This window comes from Rhinichthys klamathensis, unplaced genomic scaffold (genome assembly GCF_029890125.1).
Source record: "Rhinichthys klamathensis goyatoka isolate OS25496 unplaced genomic scaffold, OSU_Roscu_1.1 h1tg000229l_1, whole genome shotgun sequence".
Classification (NCBI taxonomy): domain Eukaryota; kingdom Metazoa; phylum Chordata; class Actinopteri; order Cypriniformes; family Leuciscidae; genus Rhinichthys; species Rhinichthys klamathensis.
In genome coordinates this window covers 928,613-955,691 of record NW_026606753.1, presented here as the reverse complement: position 1 = coordinate 955,691, position 27,079 = coordinate 928,613, and the positions used below count along the sequence as shown (strand labels likewise).

At 38.0% G+C, this 27,079-nt stretch overlaps 2 protein-coding genes across 3 annotated transcripts in view; one reads left to right on the top strand and one right to left on the bottom strand.

Moving 5' to 3' along the window:
* Positions 1-372: 372 nt before the first annotated feature.
* rps3a (ribosomal protein S3A) lies at positions 373-5,114 on the bottom strand. The gene is made up of 6 exons (XM_056265170.1): positions 4,974-5,114; positions 4,368-4,471; positions 3,889-4,076; positions 1,412-1,620; positions 848-957; positions 373-548 (listed from the first exon to the last, which is right to left on the bottom strand). Exons 1-6 carry the CDS (start codon positions 5,033-5,035, stop codon positions 418-420), a joined length of 804 nt encoding a protein of 267 aa, XP_056121145.1. The 5' UTR covers positions 5,036-5,114; the 3' UTR covers positions 373-417.
* A 2,056-nt stretch (positions 5,115-7,170) lies between these two features.
* The window catches only part of lrba (LPS responsive beige-like anchor protein), a 268,042-nt gene continuing 248,133 nt past the window's right edge, over positions 7,171-27,079 (top strand). For both annotated transcript variants that reach the window (XM_056265070.1, XM_056265069.1), the window contains exon 1: positions 7,171-7,943. In XM_056265070.1, the coding sequence (XP_056121045.1) occupies positions 7,812-7,943 (132 nt within the window). In that variant the 5' untranslated portion in view covers positions 7,171-7,811. The remainder of the gene's footprint in view (positions 7,944-27,079) is intronic.

Sequence of the window (27,079 nt, the reverse complement as noted above, 5' to 3'; positions counted from 1 at the left end):
CTTAAAGGCCCACTGAAGTGCCTTGAAACATGCAGCATTATTCAATACATTGACGTAACTTTCACTAAGGATGGGACATATCAACAGCTCTCCCCTTTTTTAAATAGCCAATAGCATTTTGCTTATATATTACAGTTCAGCTAAAGCTGTTGAGCTCAGTAAAGCCTCATTTGACAGTTTAATAGATTCCCCTTTTATATTTAATATGCAACTTTTACTATACCAATTCCACCAAATATGGCACCAATTCTAGCATGTCAAAATAGATTGTGATATTTCTAATTGGACATAAAAGACCATGATGTTCAGCAGGTTTGATGTGATATCTACTGTAACTGAAAAAAAAAAGAAACAAAAGAAAACAGTACTCAGTCAAATTTACATGTTTATTGACACCAGCTGCTTGTGTTGGAAGTTTTAGACAGACTCCTGGATTGGGGGCTCATATCCGTCGGCTCTCTCCACCTTGGCCCCAGTGTCACCCTCTGCTGGTTTAGCAGCAGTACTGCTGGTTCCACCCTCACCGTGCAGCTCCATCAGCTTGCCAACTGTACAATAATAAATACATTAACCCACTCATACTACATTCACAAGTGGATATTTTGTACAAAGTCCAAAGATTGGAAGATTTATGCTAAATTAATTTGGTCAGTTTAGGAGGGAAAGTTTCATGTAATTAAAACAACTTTTGTCATGTCCAACAACCATAGAATTAACCAAATATTGCTCTTAAAAGCATCAATGCATGGAACCCTAACCATCAAGTTGCGCTACAACATCAGACAACTACATTTAAGTGTCAGTCATGAGCATAAGTGTCCAAATTAAGTTGTTCATCTTCACTTACGCTCAAACTTGGGCTTTTTCAGCATCTTAACCTTCCTGACATAGACGTCATGTAGAGGGTAGATGGATTGGCAGGCCTTTTCAATGTCCTTGCCTACACTGTCAGGAATCCTGCGCAACAATAGAAGAGAGAACCATTACTTACACACAGCTCCTTAACAGTTATAGATCATGACAGCCAACACAGCTTTCAGGTTTAAACCCAGGTAAAGAGAGTTACTCCACCCCCTACTTAATATCCATGACCTCAGCACTCAAAAGTTATGCTAAAGATACTTGTCATCTTGTAAGTTCCAAAATATAAAATAAAAAAAAAGGTCACAAATCACAACTGAAAAACATTAAGAAATCATTTGACCACAACCAATAAAATTGTTAATCAAGTATTTGAACCAGAGTAAATCTCCCACTTATTGAACCAGCGAATTAAGGTCTTCAGTATAAGCGTTAAATAAGGGCTGCAGTTGAATTACACAGGAAGATGGGCCTCCAGGAGCAGGGCCTGACTCCCCTGTCTAACACAAAATTGTAATGCCATAAAAGAGATGGAAAACTTTATACGTACAGTTTGTTGACCACCTCCTTGAGGTCATTGGTCTGGACCTCACGAGTCATAATTTCCATCATCTTCTTGCGGATCTGACGGACCTGCTGGTGCTGAGCGTAGGAGGTCTTTCTGATCTGGTTGGTGCGCTTCTTGGTGAAGCCCACGCAGAACAGGCGGAGAAGATAGCCATCGGTGGTCTTCACATCAACATGGGCCTCAATCATTGTCTAATGGGAAAGAACCAATCAGCATTTTAAAATGGCCTGCACAAAAATTCAAAAATAGCTGCAGTACACAGAACTTTTTCCAATTAGACAAGTACTTAATCCCAAAAACTAAAGATGTAATATAAAGGAACTTGCATCAAGATCTTAGAACACCACAATACCAAAGGGGTACAGAAAATAACAGCACCGTTGAGCCTGTCACCATCATGCAAACGTGAAATATCAAACATACAGTAGTAGTTCTTTACAGGTTTTTGCATTACATTGCACTATTTTTCCTATTGTTTTTATGTTTGACAGACATGTCGTGTCTTTTGAAGCGTCTCACATGAAACGGCATACTAAAAAAAGTGGAGCTCAAGTCAAAAAAAAAAAAAAAAGTTCAACTCACTTCTAATAGCTTTGCTTTTTTCCACATTCTACTGCCCATGTCTCTTTTTTTTCCAACACAACAACGCATTTCTGAGTGAACAGCCGCTTGAGACTAGCGATTAGGGGTGGGAATCTCTAGGCACCTCACGATTCGATTACGATTCAGAGGGCGGCAATGCGATGATAAAACGATTATCGATGAATCTATTTTTCTACACAGATATTCTTTTTTCTCACTGTGTGACTACTTGGTACTTTTAAAGCAAAGTATTTGTAATGATCCATAATGAATTTACTTCCATTTGTTTAATAAAATATATTGGGAAGTGATTTGGCAAAAAAATGTTGCGATAGTTTGTAATTCGCTTTGCCTTTTCAGAGTTGGGTGGAAGCTTTTAAGGTTGTCCTGGTTTCCAAGTCAGCACGGTTTGATCTGATGCGTTTATGACAGCATTCTGTGCCGAACTTGAATGCTTCTCGCTGCAATGTTATTAATTCTGCAGTTAATTCCAACGCTTTCTCACTGGATCTCCCAGCACTGTATAATACTACAGCGCTGGGAGATCGCATGATTGAGATCGGCCTATGAGTAAACCTGTTCTGAGCTTGCGCTGCGCGGAACGTTTCAAACGAATAGCTCGGTTTCGTTTAACTTTCGTTTGCAGTTTCTCGTATGTAAAAGTTGCAGCTCTTATAAATTGGACAACGTGGTGCGACCTCTTGTCGCCCATCTGGAGCCCCACTTGCATGAAGTGTGGCTCGTCAGGTCCTTTTTCCCCTTCAACTTCATAGAAGCCAAAGTTACGCTAGATTTTAATACAGAGGGTGCCGGCTGGATTTCTCGCTCAACCATCACGCGTCTCTGTTATGCGCACAGCAGACTGTCAAGGCGCCTTTCATCAACATTACGTTACCAATTAACATTTAGAAAATCGATTTTTGACATTTGTGATTCGATTCAGAATCGTCCACGTCACGATGCATCCAAGAATGGATAACTCCTACTAGCGATGTGTTTTCTTTGTCACACAAGAGCGGTTAATCAGGTTTGCCATTATGTGGTCGGATTATTTACTTGTCTTAACTGTTATCATTTCTGAATTGTCAACATGTCTAATTGTGACGTTTGTGTACATTTCATTTTTATTCAAGACCTCAATCTCTTGATTTAAAAAATACAATCGCGGTAAAACATTACATTCAAATTGAAGAAAAAAAAAAAGATCACCCAGCCCTACCATGTACCTTCTTCTGAGGTAAATATAGTCATAAATTAATTGCATTCACATCTGTCAACTGTCATTCTGACTCATCGAAAGAATAGAGTTCCAGTCTAGAGATATTTAACTCCTTGAAGAAAGTTGTTGATCTTTATATTTCTCACAACGTGCACTGAATACCAACGGCTACGGTCAGGATTTTCATTAATGCATTAAATTTCATATTTATCATTTCATATCATATACCCCCAGAATACTTGGAATATACGACACGTGCCGCATGGGATCACTGTGGTACTTTTTGATCTAAAAAAAAAAAAAAAAAAAAAAAAAAACCTTGAGGTTGGTCACTATTATTTGAACAAGCTGGACTTTATTATCCTTTAGTGGTCATAAAAGGCAGCATTAGAATATTAGAATACCACCAGAGTGAGAAACGTATGAATTAATTTACATTTTAGGGTGAACTATCCCTTTAAAGTGCGTGTTCTTTTAATTCAGTTAAGATGTCACGCTGGAATGTATCGATCATCCAACAGTCACACGCCTTCCCATCATACAAATGTGGAAGTGGACTACAGTAAATTTAGCATTTGCATGCGTATGAATGGAAATGAAAAGAAAAGTGTAGTGTCTCAGCAATGAAGTTTTTCTGCGTGGCAAGTACGCTTTTTACCTGCCACTTCTTGACCATGGAGCACATCTTGTCACGGGTGAGGTCCATGCCATGGAAGTTGGTGAGGCAGTTCTTGCCCTGTACGTCTTCTGTGACTAGCTTGAACTTGCGAAAGGCAACCTCATCGTTTTGCAGATCAGCCAGGCTGACCTCGAAAACACGTCCTTTCAGACCATCAGAGGCAATTCCTAGATTACAGTAACAGTGTTAAATTTGCTGCGGTTTGTAGTGTTATAATGAACATGGATTTTATGGGAATGCCAGGATGATCTCACAACAGTAACTGTTTTTCATCTGGGGCTGAAACTACTGTCATTATGTATTCCCACTGCAATAAGGCACGCATATTGATTTGTATCAAACAATTGGGATGCAAGGCATTTATTGTACAGCCAGATCTGCTCTTTCCCAGTGGGGCTAACTACTCATGCTAAAATCTAGTGTGGAAACACAGACACCATGAACATAAAAGCACTTACTGGTTCCCTGAGTCCTGGTGACCAAGGTCTTTCCCAGGTTGCGGATATTGAACATGGCTGGTGCCTTGACATCATACCAGTCCTTCTTGGAGAATGGATCCACACTACAAGACAAAACAGGCGTGTAAATACTTTTAGGAGAGGTACAAGCTAATTTTTCTAAAGCAAATGCTAACATCATCTTACATTTACTTCGGATGTGGTGTCTAGAAATATGAAAGCTCTAAATTAACTTAAAGCATCCAACACATGTGTCCCACTGCAAGTCTGACGTTAGGTCAGTAGTGTTTGGAAAATTAGCTAGCGCTTTCGATGGCCCATTATGTTAACATTGTCAGTTTAACATCCTAATTTTTGCTAAATATAAATATTTTATATAACGTGTAGGACTAGTAATTAAAAAAACAATACTAGGACCTACCAAGCTCTTGACAGAAAGTTAACAGAGCACACACAACACAGCGCAGGCCACCAGTCGGACTAGCAGGACCGCTACATACAATCTTCTATATATCGATCTCATCCTTTACCCACAAACATCAAATATCCTACAGATTATCTTATAACCGCATAACGACAGAGTCGGGAGATTCATTTTTGACTTACATCTTCTTTTTGGCACCTTTTTTGCCACCTTTGGTCAGCCTCTTATTCTTGCCGACTGCCATGTTGAACACAGGGAGTGAAAGAGGAGGAAGTGAGGAAATACCGCGAGAATTAAAGCCACAGCGAGATTAGACATGTCTCGCGATATTTCGCTGTTCTTTCTGTAAAGCACATGTGCGCCATCTAGTGTTTAGACGCTTTGACTACTTTCGATATTTACATGCTTATTTGACAAAGTTAAATAAAAAAACTTCTGTTTTACATTGTCCTCTTTAATTCATCATCTGCCAAACTATTTTTTTAGACAGAATTTGAAAACCGCTTATAATGGGCGAAATACTATAGGAAGTTTAGTCTAGACCTCAGGCTCATACTTTAGTGCCCATATCATTTTTAATATGTAGCCTACAATGTGAATTACGTCTTTTATAGTTACCGTGTCATAAGTCTAAATACACTTTAAAAACAACATAGCGTCAAACGAAAGGGACAAACTGTAGCAGATAAAAGTCAGAGGTGGCTGAGGGCAAATTATGACATCAATCCCCTAATGACATGCACAACAGGAACATTCCACTCTATTAAATCTGAGTGAACTGCTCAGATGACTGAGTTCCATTATTATTTCAAAACATAATCTTCCTCATCGTTCTTTATAGACCAATAGCAAAAACTCACACTTCCCTCACTCATAATAGCTAAGCTTATTTAGCTAAAAGCATGGATTTTGTTTGCACTATATGGCTTTACCACAAACACTATAGACTTTTTTTAGTAAGAAAACATGTGGAAGAAGGAAAATGGTGATAACCATAAGAACAAAAAACATAAGCATTTTTATGTATGTGTCTGTGTAGCGGTCTTCAGGATGTCAGTATAAAGTTCAATGACTGAGATAAAATGATCTTTGTTGCTACAAAATCTACCTTTAATTCTGTGCCCCTGAGGGACTGTATATAAAGTCAACAAAGTCAATGTGCGGCTGACTGCTTGGCAACGACTCAAAGGGGCCATGAAACCACACTTTGAATTTAATGATACAGTGTGAGCACATTTAACACTATAGCTAAGACGTTTTTTTTAAATTCAAGACCTCCTAATAGGCTAATGGTCTGTCAGAGTAAAGTAAATATTAAAGTTTACATGCAACACAATAATGATATGCTATATGTGCTTTGTTATGTGCTTTAACCCTCTGTAGGTGAAAAATTAAAGAATTGTACACAGTAAATCTAAACTACCTTGAGTATCTCACAAATATTTAAATAGGAGAAAAAAATAATTATTCTTTAAAGTTGCAGTGAAACGGATGTAGTAACAGATTTTTTTTGTCTTTATTGTGACATGAATGTAACACATTATTAAAAAAAAAAAAATGTAGGGCGGGGACTTAGTTCTATTTATTGATTGTTGATTGGATTTTGAGATGTGAATGTGAGCTTGCAGTAAGTAGTGTAAGGACGGGATTTAAGCAGACTAAATACACATTTATATATGGATACATAGTTCACAATAAGATCTATAATATGCATTTACAAAGTAGATGAAGGTGAATAGGGTGCATTTTCATTTCATGCTGACTTTAAATGATAATTAACCCAATTCTGTCATTATTTACTCAACTTCATGTCGTTCCAAACCTGTATGCATTTTTTTCTTCTGCAGAACACAAAGAGATTTAGAAGAATATTAGGCCCAAACAACACCACTGGCTTTTATTGTATGAGACTGAGAATTTTTTTAATATATATATATGGATGGATCTATATATGGAGCAACATGAGGGTAAATAAATAATTATATTTTTAAGTAGAAAATATCATGCAAATATCACTCGCAATCTTTTAATTTATTTGTAAATTGTTTGTTAGACAAGTGAGGTGCAAGTGAAAAGATTATATTGTGCATGTATGCTTTTGATTATAAACAAATCAACATTAAAATCTTGGTATAAACCTCGTTTCTGATGAATATGCTAGACTTGTATTATTCTCTCCTGCAGATATCTCCATGTTATTCTCGCAGCAGAGCACTATCGTAAATCACATCCACAACAGAGCGTCCATGACTCGAGATCTTCAGAATAAAGTGTACATTTGTCCTTATAAGTTATAGATTCTTTGTACCTGACACACCTGAGCCCCCCCTTCTCAGCTCTCTGTGCGCACTGCGCATGCGCAGCTCTCTCACACGCAGCTCCACTGTCATGGCGGAGACGGAGCGGACTAGGAGCTGATTCAGGAAGAGATGGCGCTGTAAAGTGGGTTACCGCTGAAACTTCACTCCAACAGTTCCCACAGGGAGCAAGAGGATTGTCTTCTCTTTGGAGGGCCCACCGAGAGCCAATGTCGGACGTTCCTTGCTTTATATTTTGTAGTTTTTTGCGTCTTGTTCTTATCGGTACGTCTAACGTTAACGTTACCTGCGCGGAATCTCTTCATCACCGCTGTTTCCTGTTTGACAAACACTCGCAAACACTTAAATGACAATTTTGTTTAAATGTCTTTCCTTTATTAGTCCGGCGGAGATTGGCAAGCTTTGGGTTTCTTATCTCGGCTCACCACAACGCGATTTCGTCATTCTTTTGTCAAGTTTAATGCTGCTCTCCCTCTCTACCGTAGAATAATTCCTGTTAGTCAGGTGTAGTGACATCAACCGACACACTGCCGAGAGCGCGAGAAACTAAAGGATAAACTGGCTGTGAATGGAGACCAGGACCAGTTCTCCGCAGCTGTCAACTTAACGAGAGCGATATATTCCGTGTATTTTCCCATAGATTTAATTCGGCGGTAGGGTCAAACAGGTGTTTCACCTGTTCGCCTCTCACCTGACTCCGTCATGGCGAGCGCAGGTGACAGCGCTGTTGGGATCCCCATCAGAGGAATCCGCATGAAGTTCGCCGTGCTGGCGGGGCTCCTGGAGGCTGGCGAAGTCTCCAATCGGGACATTGTGGAGACGATCTTCAATCTGGTAAGCTGATTAAAGCCTTTAAATAGAGAACTAAAGACACCGAAGCTGGACGAGACCGAATCATGTTTATGACTCTGACGATTCTTTATACAGCAGAAAGTGGAGTGTTGTGGTTTAATTTTTAAAATGTAGCTGTTTGGCTTAAGTAAGGCTGATGTTTGATGTAGGCTATGTGGTGCCCCCATTGTGTGTCCTTGATCAAGACACTAACGTCAGTTGCATCAAGGGGACTGAACCTGTTATAAGTGACATGCAAGTCAACGTGGATAGTTCGCACCTGCCATATAAATAGTTTAAATGTAAAGCGAGATTTGGAGAGACCGTACACTCTCAGAAAAAGGTGCAAAAATGACCATTTTAACTCATTTAAGACTCATTTTTGATACATGAATCCTACAGCCTCTAAATTATCAATATGATCAAAAGTTTGCTGAAAAATCTGTTGAATCTTCTACATGCCTTCTGCCCTCTGATTGATAGTTTGTACTTTTAGCAAGTAAAATACCTTACAGTAGGCAATTTTAAATATGTATAAAATGCCTTGTACAAAAATACATCTTCAGTTGTAGTAGTAGGCTACACATATTTTTGTTGTGAAAGCTTTACTGATTTTCTAAATTAAATATGAGTAACTTTTATATTGTTGTTAATATTTCGAGATGAACAATTACTGGACTAAAGCAACTCATGGGCCATGAAGACCTCGTGTATCAATTATGACACATAACATAAAACACAAATGCAAACTTTTTTAGATTTTCTTTTTTTTATTTTGTCTAAAGGTTCGATGATTTCTTCCATTTCAAAAATGTTATTTGTCTGCCTATTATTTCATATGTCATGCTTTACAAGGTTAAAGGAACATCTTTGTACCTTACCCTAAAATGTTCATTGTAGTAGGTACCAATATGCACCTTTTTGGTACAACGTTGTCCCTTTGGTACTGCCCCATTGTCAAGCTAAAGACACAAACTTCTGACAGTCTGTAGTGTTATTTAACTACCCAAATACCAGTACAAGCAAAGGTGTGGAGGTATTTTTATTACTCTGCATTTGAAAACATATATATAATGGGCTCTGTGTTCTTTTTTTACAGTCTATGGTTCTGCTGCATTATTCTCTGTTGTGTTTCTAGGTTTGTGGTGATGTCTTTGTTTATTTACACGCTGGTTGTTTTAGATGGTTTCTCCCTGCTCCACATTGTAGACAGACCTTATGTGAAGCTATTATCCATTAATCCATTAATCCAGGAACCTGGTTTGATTTTTCAGCAGTGACCTAATGTTCAACCTCCTTGAAATTATGTCAGTCCTCTGTCAGCTTTTAACTTGTCTTACAGTTTCCATAGATTATGTATGATACAAAAGCAGTCAGAGTTCACAGATCACCTCAGCACAGCTCCATGATGTAATAACAGCTCATCTCTTTTGACCAGCCCCAGACACGAGGAAGTCAGTTAGCACTTTCTGGAAATTGCACACTTTTTTTTCCTCCTCCCACGTCCACAAGCGAGTTGAAAGCCCCTGTTACACATTAGCTGAGTTTCAAGCATGAGTGAAGGCCTGTATGTGACCCACATTGTAGCTCAATCAGATTGGGAGAGATTTTGTTTGCAGGTCCTGTAGTGTTGTGAAATGACATTGAAGAATGAATGAATGAGTGCAATAAGGAAGTAAGAAACGTGCTGCAACCGTGCGCTCTACGATGATGTAATACTGCTGAGAGACAGGCACACTAGACATCATAGGTGACATGTAGCCTACATGCAGTTATGTTGCTCTTACAGAGCTTTATAACTGAATGCAGTGCGTGCTCTTAAAGGGATAGTTAACCTATTGTAAAGTGCAAAATTTACATTTACTTACCCTTATATTGTTTCAAATCTGTATGAATTTTGATATGTTTAGCAGAATGTATGAACTGCTCTCAGTCATAAGGTCGAAAGTGGAAGGGGACCAGAGGCTGTCAGGCCCAAAAAAGAACAAAAAACTACCATGAAACCATCATAAACATTATTCCAAGTCTTTTGAAGCCATATGATGGCTTTGTATGAGGAATAGACTGGTATTTAAACCATGAAATTTTAATCTTGAATGACACTTTAAAGAGGTAATATCATGAGGAATCAAATATTCTTTCATCTTTTAAGAAGTGCTTGATATATTTGGACTGTAAAACATTGTTTTTAGGTTCAAAACATTATGACATCTTGAACATAACATTTAAAACAAAATTACAAAAGTGCCCCGTTAATAACTTCTGCAGCTTTGTGACATCGTCACAGTTGCATAGGGATGAATTCAATATCGCACAACTGCTCATCTTTATGCACTGAAGTTTATTTTTTAACAAGGCCTGATCACTTCACTCTGATCTTACCAGTTTAAAGGCACTTTTCAGTTTTCAACGCAGATTGTTTTATGAATCAGTCACAATGTTGTGGCTGCTTATAAAGGATGTAGGAGTTAAAAACTATATTTGACATGACAGCAAACTGTTGGGAGAGTACCATAGGACAAATTTGCCCAGTGGCCTCTGTCCATCATGGCCTCCTAATCATCCCCATATATATATATATATATATATATATATATATATACACTGATTGGCTTCATCACTCTGTCTCCTCTCCACCAGTAAGCTGGTGTGTGGTGAGCGTTCTGGCGCACTATGGCTGCCGTCGCATTATCCAAGTGGATGCTGCACATTGGTGGTGGTTGAGGAGATTCCCCCTTCCATGTGAAGTGCTTTGAGTGCCTAGAAAAGCGCTATATAAATGTAATGAATTATTATTATTATTATCACTCAGTCAGCACTGTTGCTCATTTCACATGCAAAGGGGAGGTTTCTTAAAGCTGCAGCAACACAAAATGGACCATTTCATTCTAAAACTTAACGAGAGGGTGCTCAAGAAAAACACAATTTTTGTGCAATTTTTGTTTTGGTGCAAACAAATATATAAAAAATGCATGATATGACCCGTTTAACCTGAAGATGATAATCTCCCGGTCCAAACAAAACTAGGTCTTTGATTCATCTCCATCTTCATAAAATTGTGTATTGGAGCATGGAAGCAAAACAATAGGTTGTTGTGCCAGGTTAGTTTGATTTGCTGTTTGAGATGTCCAGCACATAGATAAGAAGCACAGTGAAATTCATTGCTTACAACTCAGCGATGGATGCATCATGCTGTCAGAGTGCACTAATTTAGTGTTAGTCACATGAAGAATTTCAAGGGATTAAAAAGGGGTTTTAGCATGAGAAGGACAGCGTGTAAAATAATTGAGTGCTGATTGACTAAATCATTCAGGAGCTCAATAAATGACTATAAATAAACTCACTCTGTCTTCAACTGTAGTGTAGCTAATTCATCTATCTGTCTATCTTGCTTTCTCTATAGTTAATTTGCTGTTGGGTGAGTCTTGGACTCAGATCAGAGATCACTGCCTGAATAATCTTCTTCAACAGAAAAAAAGTACAAAGCGATGGGAGCAACGCTCTTGTTTTGACAATATGTCATTTGTAAATCTGCATGAGGTTTATTAAAGCATAAATGTGTATTCGCCTCATTAAAATCCACTTATTCTTGTTCAAACACACTTTAGAAGCTCATTGAAACAGTATCATCTCTTGTATCTCCATCAGTCACTAGGGACTGGAGGTGGTTTGGTAGCACAGCACCTGGGTTAGCCCGAGGTGAGGGCTGAACAAACAAGCATGGGACCTGTCTTTGTTAGCATGGTTACCACAAGTGCAGGTGACCAGCCTACTCTCACCTGTCTGTACAGGTCCTGACTTGTAGGAAGTGATTCCCAATTCTGGCTTATTTGTGACCGTATGGTCAGAGTATTTCTAGCTTTTGTTTTACAGAACTCAGGGCTCTATAGACTAACATTTGAGTTCTGCAGATGGTGGCAGCAGCTCCTGATTTGGTTGTCCTGCACATATTATAGGCCTTTAAAAATATTACATGTTTTGTCTCTTAGAAATGCACATTTGACATAAGCTGAAGTTGACAGTAGCTTGTGCTTGAGTTGGGAAGCGGATATAAATGCATTTCATTCACAAAAACAGTAACATCTGTCAATTTTATTAACCTGATTTTTATAATGTAAAATTTAAATATTCTGACTGTATCTACTCTTATTGAAAATTAACCATTGGTCTTAAATAGTGTCATACATTTGTAGATCACGATAACCACGGGTAACTATGCGTGGGACCTCATTGCATGGTAAAAAGTAACAATATGTGAACCGTGCTGACAAAATGAGTCGCAATGAGCAAATTTTCAAAAGAACTTATTGTTGTTTTCACATTCTCTATTAAAAGAATCTTCCAAATGAATGATGTATGATTTGTTAAATCAAACAAAAAATTACTGAGCTGCACCTGTTTGAAGTCGATAGAGTCAGCAAAGTCAAGTTTTAGAAAAATCGAGTTAAAGTTTTGTGAAGGTTCCAAAACAAAGTCACCTAGCAAGCAACCATACCTCGAAATCCCTGGTAATACCACCACATTTGGCACACACCAAGTCAAAACCAAATATTTGGTTTTCTCTCCTGGTTAAATAAAGGTTATTTCCTATACATCTATAGGAAAAATATATTTTCAACATTTTTCCCCTCAATACCACAATTGTTTGATTAACATTAATGAAACTGACAGCCTATATATTAAGACCTACTGTACCGCACAGATGTAAAATAATTTTACCCAACAGTTAACCAAACGTTCACATAAGACATAGCCTAACAGATAATGTTTGCGTGAATACTCGCCAAGACATATTTTAAAATCCCTGTAATTCTGTGTATGTGTATATCGGGATCGCGCTCTCTCTGAGGCGTCTTTGTGCGCACGCTTCGGATCTGTCAGTCAGTGCGAGTAAGATATCGTTTTTTCATGGACCGTAAAACGTACATAAACAGTAGCCTAAAGACATTTTGTATAAATACAAACGCACAAAACAAAACTAACAAAAATACTGTAATTATATCCCATTCCTCATTTAATGCATGTAATACATGTCTACATTAATAATTAATAAAATTTGATGTGAATATCCCACATTTCTGCCACAATACCATGGTTACAGTTAGTGTTACTATAGTAAATCCGTGGTAAATGTTGGTGATTTGTGGATTGAAAAGCCTTCTAGCTGGATTGTTGTGGGACAATGTTTCTCTTTTTTTTTATGTCAATGTTGTTGAAAAAGTCAGCACTGATTCATCTGGCTTTAAACTAGTTTAAATCACTGAGACATTTGTTGTTTGTATCGAAGAACGTTGTGCCAAACTCGAATGCTTCTTATTGGATCTCACAGACAGCGCTGTTTAGTGGTTGCTAAAAGTACCAGTACTTACCGGGGCCTTAAATGCAGACTGAAGCTGCGTTAATTTAGCCTACTATAATTATTATTATCATTAATATTTTATACATTTTATTTTCAAATAGTTTTTGCTGTGGTATTGAAATTGGTACAGAGAACTGTGACTTTGAACTTCCATTGACTACTGAAATGTTGGTGTGACAAATGACAACTATCTGCCTCATATTGGATTGGATGGATTCATTTGTCTGTTGCACCCTTTCTGTCTCATTTGTTTGCTTTATCCAAGTACAACACATCCCTCTCTGTTTTCTAATGAATATTTTATCTCTCCTCCCCGGATTTTGTTACCTCAGCAGATATAGATGCTGAAGCTTGTAACTGATACCACCTTCATCCAAATGTCGGGTGCTGTAGGAATAGTGCTTATAAGGTTTCGGTAATGGTGAGGCTTAATTGAACTGGCCTCAGATCAGTGCAGGCTGTGTTTCTAGACTGTGGTTCTTTTAAATCGAGGTTGTTTTCACTGCTAGGCTCTATATGGAATGAATCTAAGTTATCTCACCACTTTTATTACATTTTTTCCCCCTCTGCTTCTTGCATACGTGGGTTTCGTGGATGGAAAGGGTCTTCCTTTGGTGGGGTATCAGTAATGAAATGAGGTTCTGCAACGTGGGACTTTGGCTTTAAATTGAAACATCACATATTTCCCCTTACCTCACTTGCAATGCACACACATAGATACTGTACTGTATCTCCCTCACTCACACAAGAGGAGATACACTTTTTTTTTCTATCTTTGCCATCAACTCTCATGGCTGTGCTAGAGTATATGAAACATTAAGTATTGAATAGTCAGTGGGTTGCCTGAAGATAAGAATCAGTCAACTAATCATTCATATAAAAGAAAATCTTGATAAACTTGTCAGATTGACTAGCTAGTTGTTGAACATTCAAGACCCATCCCTGTGGTGAAAAAAAGCATAACCACACTGAGCTTTTCGAACAAATTATATTTAATGTTTTTGCTGTATGTTAAAAGCTCTCTGCTAAAGCACATCTGGTGGAAATCATCTGAATCATTATTCCCACAGTGCCCCATAGAATGACGCAGAAAGGACACAGGGGTAATGCCTGGATTTATGAGTCTTGGCAGAGTGTAAATATGCAGTTATGTGTCACAATCATACAGTAGATAATACATAAATGTGGCCCAAATAGCATGTAGCAGTGCACAATTATTCACATCAGTGATCAAGTTTACTAAAAGCACCCACACAAACAAAACAGAATCCACCTCTGATCTTTGGTTTTATTGCCTATCACAAACTATTTCAATGTAACAAAAGATTTTAGTGGGTTTTAAGGAGTCTGTCTACATTGATCTCACCACTTTAATATATATAAATAAAAAAAGGTTGTGTAAAGTGTAAACGAAAGCTCCATAAAAGCAAGTCAGGAGTTCTCTGAACATAGACTGAATAGGCCATTGGGTTTCTGTTGCTGTGGAGGTGGATGGAGGTGTCTGCTTTCTGCTTGCCTTTCCAGTCTGTTCCTTTATATGGCCAGTGGTGGATCAGATACTGCAGTCTTAGAGCTTCAACCTCAATGTGTACTGACAAACACACACAGCCCTGAGGATTGAGTGTCCATCAGCTGCTTTGTGTTTTCTGATTGTCTAAAAAGGATGTTTGTATGTGACACATTGTGTGTGTGTGTGACTTATTGCACTAAATGAAAGCGAGCTGTTCTTATTTTACTTATAAGTACTTATTTACTTATTAAACACTGCTGAAAGCTTTGATTAGTATAAACAGACTGTTTTATGTAGGGCTGCCCCCTAAAATTTGACTAATCGTTAGTTGACCAGAAGAGGCTTAGTCATCCAAAAATTGTATTAGTTGGTTAGTCTCAGAAAAAAAACTTCCCTTACAGACATGAGAAATATCTATAGAAAGCTTGAAATGTCAAGCGATTGTCAACCAATTTAAGTGGAAAAAAAATATTCTCAGGTTATGTAATGATGTATATGAAATGTGCATATAGGCACGTCCACTACTGCGGAGATTACGAGTCCGCATCGTCAGCTTAATCTCTGCAGCCGAAACCACAGAAACAATTTTCAATAAATTCTTTAGACAGTCTCCTTGCTGTTTTTCCACGACACATTCATATCAATTACTTTTGCTAATGTGCTGTGGCAAGCTTTATGCATGCGCTTGAGCATTGATTTGGCTATTTATTATATATATAGGCAAACGCAAATTTTTATGATTTATGTGGCTTATTAATATACACGTTCGTATAGTCGACTAATCGCTTAAAGACCCACTCCGATGAAAATAATGTTTTTCTAGGTGTTAACATGTTCTTGTGGCATTTTTCTGATGTTAGAGGACATACCTTGAGAAAAATCAGCTCAAAGTTGTATTTCTGAGTATTTCTACATTCAAATGGCTGTGAATCAGTAGCAGACGCCAAAATGCCGGCTAAAATCGACTGGAGTTGTGACGTAGTAACTCCACTGGGCGTCTCCACACGCGACGTCTTGGAGTGAAATAATGATCGGTGATCGGTGATAACTTTGATTAACTTCGGATAATAACAATTAACGTGTATATAATACTGTTGCCCCACCGGTATTGGGGGTGTAAGCTAGCGGGAGAGACAGAGCTCTCAGCAACGGGCAGGGGGAGGGTCGTCTCCGTGCCAACGGCTCCGCCCACAACGCAGAGGCGAATTGCTAATGAGCTACTGCCGCTCTGCTGAAGCGAAGTCCCAGAAAACGGCACAGGTTTTGTGATTTTGGCTAAAAATGGCATAATCATAATTTAAAGACCACTGGGAATGTTTAAAAATAGCTCAAAATATGATCGGAGTGGGACTTTAAATGAATGACTAGTCGACAAGAAAAATGTTTAGTTGAGGGCAGCCCTAGTTTTATGCAACATGCTACAGTAGCTAGCAGCTTTTTCAAATTCCTCCTTCAGACCTTAGAACTGCTCTCAATCATTATATTAAGCAAGTGGCAAGAAGAATGGGATACGTGTACATTTTTTATAATTTTTATCATATGTAAATGTAAAATTTCTTGAATAATCTTAACTCTTTACCGCCATTAACGGAAGTTTGCATCATTTATGAGACAACGCTTCCCTGCCATTGGCTGAATTTTCCGGCTTTCTGTGTTTTCACTGTTATATGGTAGCGGGTGCTATTAGGCATCTTCCGAAAGAGTACAGAATCTCCAGATCAAAAGACATGTGAAGAAGAAGCAGAAACAAGCGATGTTATGTAAAATAACGCTATCCTCATCAACATTAAACATATAAATCAAAACTGCCTAATGTTACCGATGGATGTATGTCAACCCAGGATGAGATCTAGGACTGTGGAAGCTTTGATTTTCTCAGCTTTTTGCTCAATGTTACTTTTTCATGAAACTTACCCACATAAGTGTTGATAAGAAAAGATCCATGAAGCTAGAATTAATTATTTTTTTAAATTATTTTTTAAAGCAGAGGGTCTGTTCTTTTGATATATTGTATGTTTAGATATTCATAAAACAAAATATTCTGGGGGCCATTAAACTTGAAAAAATGAGAAAATGATAAAAAATGCTGGCCCTGGCTAGGCAACTTTTTTCAAAAAATGCTGGTGGGGAAAGAGTTATCTGTTGTATTGTTCTTTTTGTTTGGTTTTTATTTTAATTGTTAATTATGCAACACTTGTATTATTTGTGATTCAGTTTTTCCCTTGAAGATAACCTCAGATGCTGACATGGCATTACAATCTCTACTACTGTACTTGTAGTACAGTATACTCTATACTACAAGCAGCTTTTTCTGCAGGTTACATTGTTACGCCAGTAAGTGGCAGCGAGTGACTTTATGAGTTTAAATCATTCAACCAATTCATTCAAAAAACACTGATTCGTTCATGAACGTTTATTATCTGAAATTTGAACATCACCTTACAAGACTCAACTGATGAGCAACGTGTCTCCGGAGTCCGGCGTAACACTGAAGTTGATGTATCACCTCATAGAGATGAAAATATTGGTCAGCGTTGATGCCATCATCTGAAATCCCCTTAACCATGAAAGGCTACTACAACAAAGATACCACTGTCATCAGTGGACAATGGACATGGCAAACTTATTGTTTTTCATGAATATGTGATCTGAAGAATGAAAGCTCTAACAGATGCAGGTAATCACACGCGCTGAGTCGATCTGTCTCTTTGTTACTCTCTCTCTCAAATACACAAACTTTGATTTGTCTTTGTTACTCTAAAGGTAGGGTATGCACTAGGGGTCTCCTCTCAATACATTTCATATAGTGCTCTTTGTGGCGAACAATGTCATATACATTGAACAGAAACAGCAATTGTTTCTGAGTTGCCTGCTACATGAGTGGATTCTTTGCACACTAAGCAGTGAGCACTCACTCCAGCCAACAATTATCAAGTTGTTGTTCTGGGGCCGTATTCACAAATCTTACCACTAGGAGTACTCCTAAATCGCACTAAAATATTTTAGCTAGGAGTTTTCTCTTAAAAGTTATTCACAACGCCTTTCAGACCTACTCTTAGTAAGGAAAAATGACAACTCCTAAACTAAGAGTGAGTCATCGTTGCTATGGATGACGTCAATTCTCATGCACGAGCTTCCTCGCAATGATCACGGTGATTGGTTGTTAGATGACAGGGCAATCATGCGGAACATAACACATAACAAATCATGGAATTACGACATCTAAATATGTCTGTGTCCTACACAAAATAATAATAGTAATGTCATCGAAATGCATAATGACATGTTTGTGCAGGCCCCAGTGAAGTGTAATTCTAAAAAAGGCAGAGAGAGAGAGAGAGAAAAGTCGTAAATTAAATTAAATTAAATTAAATCAAGGTAGGTAGCCTAATACCCGAATGAAAACCGTCACTTGCCTAATAATGAAAAACGACACTTGCATTAACACTTTGCATTAACACATTAATTGACATCCTATTAGCCTAAATAGACTACTTAAAGCAAGGAAATGTTGCTCCTATTGAAGTAATGTAATAGTTGAATGACGGTGGATTATGAACTCGCCAAAGCGGAAAAGAAAGCCCAACTGGACGCAGGATCAGTTACTGCTGCTGGCCCAGTTGGTGCTGGAAAAAAAAAAACATAATAAAAGGGAAATTCGGCACTGGGATATCAAGCCAAACTAAGCATGAGAATGGGAGAGGATTTGTTTGCAGATCAATGCAGCATTCCCGCTTGTGTCGCGGACCCCGGACGACTGCGAGAGGCGGTGGTATGCGCTACAATCCTTTGTGAATAGGTCTTAGTGAGTTAGGAGTCCTCTCGACTTCTTTTAAGCTGTCCCAGACTTAGGTACTACTTTTAGGGCTAAAATGCTTCGTGAATTACTCTTAGTGAAAATAAATAGGAGTCCTAAAGTTAGGAGTGACAGGCCCATTATTTTTAGGAGTTGCTCCTAAATTCGCCAGTTAGGAGCTACTTTTAGCCTTAAAATTCTTTGTGAATACGGCCCCAGATCAAAGCAGAGAAAGTGCGTTTAAGCTTTTTCGCCTATAGTTTAGGTATAGTTCAGCAAATGTAACTCTGCAATTGACGCTGTAAAAAAAGGAATTGCAATGTGATGCTTTCTGATTTGATTTTTAAGTTCTATTAACTATTGTCTTAATACTTATCAGTAAAATTGTTCATTCATTAAATTCACTATGCCTCATTTTTCCAAGAGATTAATAAAGGCACTTGCAAAGTTTCATCTTTGTATTAAAAACTATGGATTTTTTTCTTCCCCACATTGTACCTCTTCCGGGTCAAGACAAACCCAAAGGAAGTTGCACATGGACCCACTAAGCTCAAGACAGTGAGTGACAATCAACAAACGACAAAAGATGAGCTCCTAACATCACAACAAATAACTAACAATAATGATTAACAATAATGATAAACAAACTGCAAAACAATCCTGTGACAGTAAATGTATAAGTCATGCTACAATGTACATTTGGGGGAATTCTGTTGGTCTAACATTTCTTAGTGCTTGTGACTCAAAGTCCTGTAAACTGGAAAATATGTAGTTGTTTTTTTAACAGTGTGCACAGATGAGATGTTGTTTACACAACTGCAAAAAATAGCATCTGACAAATCTTCAAATGTAGAATAAAAATGGGCCACTACAAGTTGAAAACGGCGTATTAGACTGTTATGCACATTGACTCAGTGACATGTAATTCAGACTTTTAATGAATAATGGACATTTAATAAACATTAAGTGTTTAATTAGTTTGGAGATGGCAATGCATATTTGAAGAAATTAAGTGGCACAACTTTAAACTGCTTCTTCGATCATTTAAAATGTTTGCTTGTAACTAATGTCTCTTTGTATTGTGTGTTCTGTAAACAGTTGTTCCCCTTCTCTGTTTGTCAGAGTAAGGAAGGATATAGTGAGAAGCTTCCTGTGGACATAAAATATAGCCTAAATATTAGTCAAGATACAGGCCAGGCCAGGCCTGACATACTTTTGTCACTGGCAGATAGACTGGTAGACTTAAGGACTATTTAAAAAAATGATTACAACAGTGGTAACCCTAGAGATGAAGTGCCAGGTAATTGTGGGAAGTTTTGGCTGGAATGTGCACTTGAGAACTGTACTGGAAGGGATGAAATTGAGTGTTGAAGGACTGTCATGAAAGCCTGTCTGTCTGCTTTCACAGAATGAATGCTTTGTTCACCTGAGTGTGCCACCATATCCGGTTCCTGCAGGGGCCTCTTGTTAAAAAAAAACTGGAAAGAATATGCAGTAAAATGCTGTAATATTTCAGTACACATCCAAAGATTATATGGCTCAATAGGAAGTGGCATTGGCAAATGACAGTGTGTCAGAAATTATCCCTTATAAAAATGTTATGTCACTGACAACATTTTATTTCACTCTCTACTCTCTAGACTAGATGATATCTGTGTCATTATGTTTCTGTGTTGTGTGTTTCCTGCAGCACAGTGGTAGAAAAGATACATGTGAAATGCTTTCTCTTTTGGTTTGTTTGCCAAGAACATCAAAGTCTGGTGCTCTGATGCCATCTCTCTCTCTCTCTCTCTCTCTCTCTCTCTCTCTCTCTCTCTCTCTCTCTCTCTCTCTCTCTCTCTCTCTCTCTCTCTCTCTCTCTCTCTCTCTCTCTCTCTCTCTCTCTCTCTCTCTCTCTGTGTGTGAGAGAGACTGTGTTTAACTCATAGACTGTAAAAAAAGGTTTAACTGCATAATTTCAAACTGACCATTTTCACCAATGTATTGCAATTTAAAACTTTGTTTGCAAAAAAGATCATATAAAATATTCAGATGAAGACATTTTATTATGGGATAAAAGCTTCCCATTTCCTACTTTCTGATTGGTATGCATGAGAGCTAATAGCCTTTTTACCAGGACACGAAAAAAAAAATTGAATAAGTGTAACCGCTGGCTCGCGACACCAGTTATAAAAAAACGCTTGTCTGCGTTGTGGAGACAGACACGGGACAACAGGCGGCGGTTTCACTGGATTTACAAAAACAAGAGCAGCCTCTGAGTAAATCGCCCTTATATTGTTCTCTTCAGTGCATTAACAATGCCAAGAGGAAAAAACATGCAGAGAAAACATACCTGATATATAAAACAAACAAGAGCAGCCTCTGAGTAAATCGCCCTTAAATTGTTCTATAAAACAAATGTGATGTACATTTAATCACCATGCGCTTTGATCTCCACATATATAGACCAAAGTGAAAAATATAACTTAAATAGGGTAAAATGATAAAAATAACCACACATATAAGAAAAATAACATAATACACATAAATTGCAGTGAAGATTTAGACACAAAAGCACCAATTAAAATAAAGATCAACAGGAAACAGGAAATTGTGTAGGCTCATGATGACATCACAGCAATTAAAGAGGAAAAACTCTCATTCTTCAGGCAAGTATACCAGATATGTGAAAATAAACCATTTTGTGTAAATTATAATTAACAATACATACGTTTTCTGTACACTTTCTGCACCGGTTACACTAGCCTCTTAAGGTATGTAATTGCTGGTCAGTTTGTAGGTGTGGGTTATGCATTTGACTAATGTCATTTTAAAACATATTTAATTGAAATATTTTAGAATTGTTTTGACGTTTGAAGTCCGGATTCCTTTTTCGAATTTTATCAGAGATTTAATAATAAAAATCGTATGTTCCTTAGGTTAATCTCCCGACGAAAACATTTAAATAGATGCTGACATGGCAACAAACCAACAAGAGCATTGTGTAGTGTATGATACAAGCTTCTCCTTTCTGCCTTTTTGTGGATATGTGAATATGTTAGGGATGCACGATGATATCGGGACAACATCGGTATCGGCCGATAAAAGCTTAAAATGACCATCATCGGCATCGGCCGATATGAATATTTTTGCCAATGAGCCTTGCCGATAGGGTGGCGTGTTTCCTACGCGCACGTGACGCGAACGAAGCATGAGCGCCAGCAACTTAAACTTCCAACTAGGGGTGTGCCGTGCGTCTCACGGTTTTTGATCGTGGACGATTAAAATGTCTCCACGATCTGCTTTTGAAGAAAAATCATAGTATCGTGCATTCTATCAGTTCAATTCTGGCGCCTTCATCTCAACATACTGTACAACGCGACGTACATTCACATCACATCACATGTAAACGCAGAGGTAGAGTTACACTCACGGTCACGGGACACCGCAATTCACAAAAGTTCATTATTTGCATGTGCGTCAAAGTCTTGCTAGGTAAACATATCATTCACGTGCTGATGCGCTGTTCTAACATCCACTTTTCTGAGCGCGTTACACCCGACGCTCACAGGAACTAAAAGCCTGTCACAGAGTCTGCATACTGGACTAATCTTTCCAGTCTTATTGCGCTGATACTGTCAAATACACACACGGTTTACATAAACAAAGTTGGTTATGTCTAAAGTGAAAGCAAACAGAGAAAATCTGCTTGTCAAATGCGTGTATATTAGACGCGTCGCGTGCAGTTCTTAAAGAGACAGTAATAATATGCTGCCGCTTGTCCTTAAAGAGATACTGCACCCAGAAATAAACATTCTGTCATTATTTACTCACTCTAATGTTGTTCCAAACCTGTATTCATTTCTTTCTTGTGCTTAAATATACTATGGAAGTCACTGAAGTACAGCAACTGTTTGGTTAGCCACATTCTTCCAAATAACTTTTATAATTTCAACAGAAGAAAGAAACTTGAGAGAGTAAATGATGACAATTTAAATTTTGGGGAGAACTATCTCTTTAATGTTAATAAAACAACAAAACACAAAGAGGAAATCACTCACTGCTCTTGACTGAGAACTTTAATAGAAGCTTTAATAAGCTTTTTTTGCACTTAAAAAACACACACAAATATATCGGTATCGGCATCGGGCAAAATTAGTCTGAAAATATCGGCATATCGAATATCGGCCAAAATCCTATATCGTGCATCCCTAGAATATGTCAGTGGTTACATTATGTTCAGGATACAAAAGCCATTGTTGGTTTCCTGTGAGGTTATGTTAGGAACAGTTTTTTGTGATAGTGCTTTAGAAAGGTTTCAGAGCGCTTAAATGAGCTTCTCTTTAACTAATTTGGCTCATTCCTCATATCTTTTAGCGGAGTTCATGACTGTAACTGTAGCACACAGTCTCATAATGTGTTGGACACTTAAAGGTGTTGAAGTTAATTTCCTCCTGACTCCACTGAAATGAGACAATGGGCTGAATTGGAAAAAGCTGCCAGGTCCAAAAGTAGCTTACTGAGTAATAGTAATTGTGATACACTAACAGGCCTACCCTTCTTGAACTTAAGCAGTGATTACTAAAGCCATGCGCAGGAGTGAGAAACATACTGCTACAGGAAGTACAGCAGACAAAAGCTGGATGGACAGGAGGGAAGTGGCTTTGAATGTGGGGTGTTGTTGAAATCATCTTCAAAAATGCCTTAGTGTCTGCATTAGGGATGTTCATTATTGTTCCTTAACCGACAACCAACAAGATTGTTAAATTAGAATTAAATTAAATTAAATTTGGATGTGTTTGTGACCCATTAAAAAGAAAAAAAAAAATTTCCAGGGTTTTAGTTTTACATACACAAATAGCAGCTTAAACAACAGAACATGAGGATTCACACATCGTCACATCACACACCTGCAGCGCTTCTATGAACTGAGAAAAACATAATCAAATCAATCATAGTGTAGCAAAGTTCGTTGTTATTGGAACCGGCGAACATTCAACAACTTTAATAATAAAAATAAACAAATACAAAACGAACGTAAAGAAACGCATAATAAAATAGAAACACAACATAAAATCCAGGCCTGGCCTCTCTCTATATAAAATTAATAATTAGGCCTATATGCAAATTATATTTCACCTATATATTTGAATGAAATAAAAAACTGAAATGAAAGACAAAACTGTGTGACACATTATAGGCTAAATGAGTCTTTGGTTAATTTTTGTGATGCTCCAAAAACAAGTTCACACACAGAAAGGAAACCAAGACATTTTATAGATTTTACAAAAGCACAATGTTTTGTTTTTGTTGTGAGCGTAGACGAATAAAAGTAAACGCTTTACAGTTTTGAATAATGTCTCATACTCTTATCAGTATGACCATAAATGACAGAGTATTTTAAGTTGTTTCCACTGTTTTATGAAAACAAAAATTAAACCGAGGGATGAAGGGCCCTTGCACTAGCCTGTATTGCAATCCGTAGCCAGGGCAAACTGCTCAACTTTGTAGAAGGGGGCTTGGGATCAGTGCTTTTGAGGCACAGTGGCACATTTGTTGTGAATTAAAATGTAATTGTATGCTATGGTTATACTCAGGTAAACAACACATAGCACCATTATTCGAGAAAGCGAACCATTCTGGTGGAAAAAGTGGAAGCTGTGATAATACATGTCATAGGGTTATAGATGGCTGAATCTTTGTTAATTAAGAATATTGTGTGGGTGTTTAAATTGGGATGTTTTAATGATTAATCACGCAGCTCTTGTTTCCCATACATTTGAACTGTTTTTGCTATAGTATAAATGTATATGGATTTTTTTTTAAATATATATTGATGTAAATGCAACACTTCCTGCTTGTTGGGCGAAGCTAATATCTATGGTGTGAAAGATGTTTGGCTTGATGAGATCTATATAGGTGCAAAGTTTGGTGAAAAGGGATGTGCTACATATTTCCCTGAAAATTCCCATTTTCTTGGTGGCGCTATAGAGTCTTTTCTACACGCCCATGTATGAACCTTGGCCAAGCCATAATGGGAGATGACTCTGACGACAGTGCAAAAGATTGTGGAAATTAAAGCATGACAGGTACCACAAAAGGACACAAATAAACATAAAAGGATAAAAATGTTTAATGTGTTGCCATGGCAACATTATTTAAGAGATCAAAAATCCATCATTTTAAATATGTACTTTATTGTTGTTGTTATTACAAAAACATCTGAAGCAATTTAGAGAAAGAGAAAAAAGGTATATTTCAAAGTTTGTTAAAATGTCTTACTTTCTTGGGTCAGTTGGCGCTACAACAGTGACCCACACTAGCCACATCAATGTGATCAGGCCACAAAGCCAAACATATGTGTCCAATGAGAAGTAAGCCACATGATGCACACAGAAGGTATAGGCCACTTCCTGTATCATTTGAAAAAAAAGTTTCTTTATCGCACTGCCATAGCAACAACGTTTGAGATATCAAAAATATCTTTGTGTGGCGAGCAGGACGAGGCCGAGGGCTGTGAGAATGTGGGCGATTATCAAGTGGCAACCTTCCGGTCTCTTTCTCTTGAGTCCAACATGGAAGTGACTTAAACTGCAATTCATCGACTAGCCGTTAGAGGCAGGCTCCAAAAGAGAGTCAATCCCATAGACGTTAAAATGGCCAACTTTACAGCAGACTTTAAAAAAAAAAAAATGTATAGCCTGGTACAAAGATTGGTTTTGGTCTATATAGCTAATTTTGCCCTTCATGACAACTGTGAGGGGGGTGAGTTTTTTTATAACTCATGTTTAAATTTAAGCCTTAAAGTTCGGCATAAGTAAGGGAGTGATCACTTGAGTGACAGGTGGATTGCTGCTGCTCTTTGGTTTGAGCTTAAATGCTTTTGTTCTTTATATTTTTTGTTTACACATGTTGTTTAATGTTTTCAACTAAAAGAAAATCTTAAGATATAACGTAAGCTTGTTGTGTATATTGCCTAATTGTAATCTTGTTCAGAAATAGTGACATAAACTTTATGAAAAAAAAAAAGTTTTTCCTGTTAAACCTCATTTAAAGGTGCAGTATGTGAGATTGACAACTAACAGTTGAAATGGGTACTGCAGTCCAAATTCAAAATATTGGAGAGAGTTGTTTTCCCCGCCCCCTCCTGCTCAGACTCAACGCTCACGCGGGTTGCCAGATTGAGGACACGCAACATGAAAGAGCACAATTGACAATAGAAGGCGAGGAGACTTGCAACACTGTAAGTTGATGGGTTGATTTATTGATTTGTGATGAGTTGATATCACGTTTTAATTTGCTCCAATTCATAGAGATTTTTAGATGAGTGCAGAGGCTTTTTAGGTCGGGTAGAATCTGCAATCTCTGACCTAGTTTGTTCGCTGGCTGCAATATGCTGTGTTTTCCTCCAACTGGCAACCTGTGGTGGCGAAATACTATTGGGTAATTGGCAAAGTGCGGTAACATTTTTCCAGTTTTTGATTATTCTGACATTTTGCTGGACATTTAAGTTGGAGGATCCGCGGTGCTGTTCAAACGCGTGGTCAGACGCAAACGGTGGAAATGCGCCGGCGCACTGGTTAAACTCAGTGAGCGCGGCTTCCGAACTGCGCTCCCTAGTATCCATGTAGCGAATCTCTCCCGTGAACTGCCAAAATACAGGCAGGATGTTACATTTCCCACCAGAGACAGTACTATACTGGACCAATGTTACACCACAATAAAGGGCATATCACTCTGTCCCATGTGCAGCTTTAGGGCTCTCTGATTACTGTCTAGTTGATCTTATTAAATCTCAGAAACTAAAATCAGCTACCTGTAATAAGGACAGTTAAAAGATGGACTAATGAAGCAGAGCGGGATTTACAAGCCTGCTTCGGTTGCACTGATTGGACTGTTTTTGAATCGATCACCGATCTGGACGAGCTCACAGAGCCCGTAGCTGGGTTTTCATCCAAGCGTGAAGTTAATCTTTTCAAAGTTCGCAATAAAACAAAAAAACAAACAAATGCAAATTAGGTGCGTTTCCATCAAGTTGTTAGAGCGGATGACTGTGGTACTGGTAACCAACAGTAAATGAAACGCCATCAGCAGAAACAGCCGATTAGTTTACATGGGTTTAATGTCAGAATTGATTTGGCAAATGTGTTTCCATCCATCTACCATTATTCGCAATAACTCTTTTTCGGACAAGTCAAAAACCACCTCAAGCGAGCGTAAAAACTTTTTTTGCGAGTTAAGGGATTTTCCCCCTGAAATTTGACGTTTCTGATGCGATACTTTAAAATGTGCATAAAAGCAGGGTGATGGAAACATAGCTAGTAACATCATACATCAGTTTCTGTGACAATATGTGCATTCCTACCGGGACATTTTTATCATTCAATATTGATAAACCATAGTTAGCAGCAAAACTCAGACAGCATTTCATGCCAAAGAAGATGCTTACAGAAGTGGAGATTAAATCTCATACAACCAGGCCAGAAACAAGAAGC

Coding starts and splice junctions, on each gene's coding strand:
- rps3a (XM_056265170.1), bottom strand. CDS start 5,035: ATGGCAGTCGGCAAGAATAAGAGGCTGACCAAAGGTGGCAAAAAAGGT. Junction 4,077..4,367: donor CACCAGGACTCAGGGAACCA/GTAAGTGCTTTT, acceptor ACTGTAATCTAG/GAATTGCCTCTGATGGTCTG. Junction 1,621..3,888: donor CCATGGTCAAGAAGTGGCAG/GTAAAAAGCGTA, acceptor CTTTCCCATTAG/ACAATGATTGAGGCCCATGT.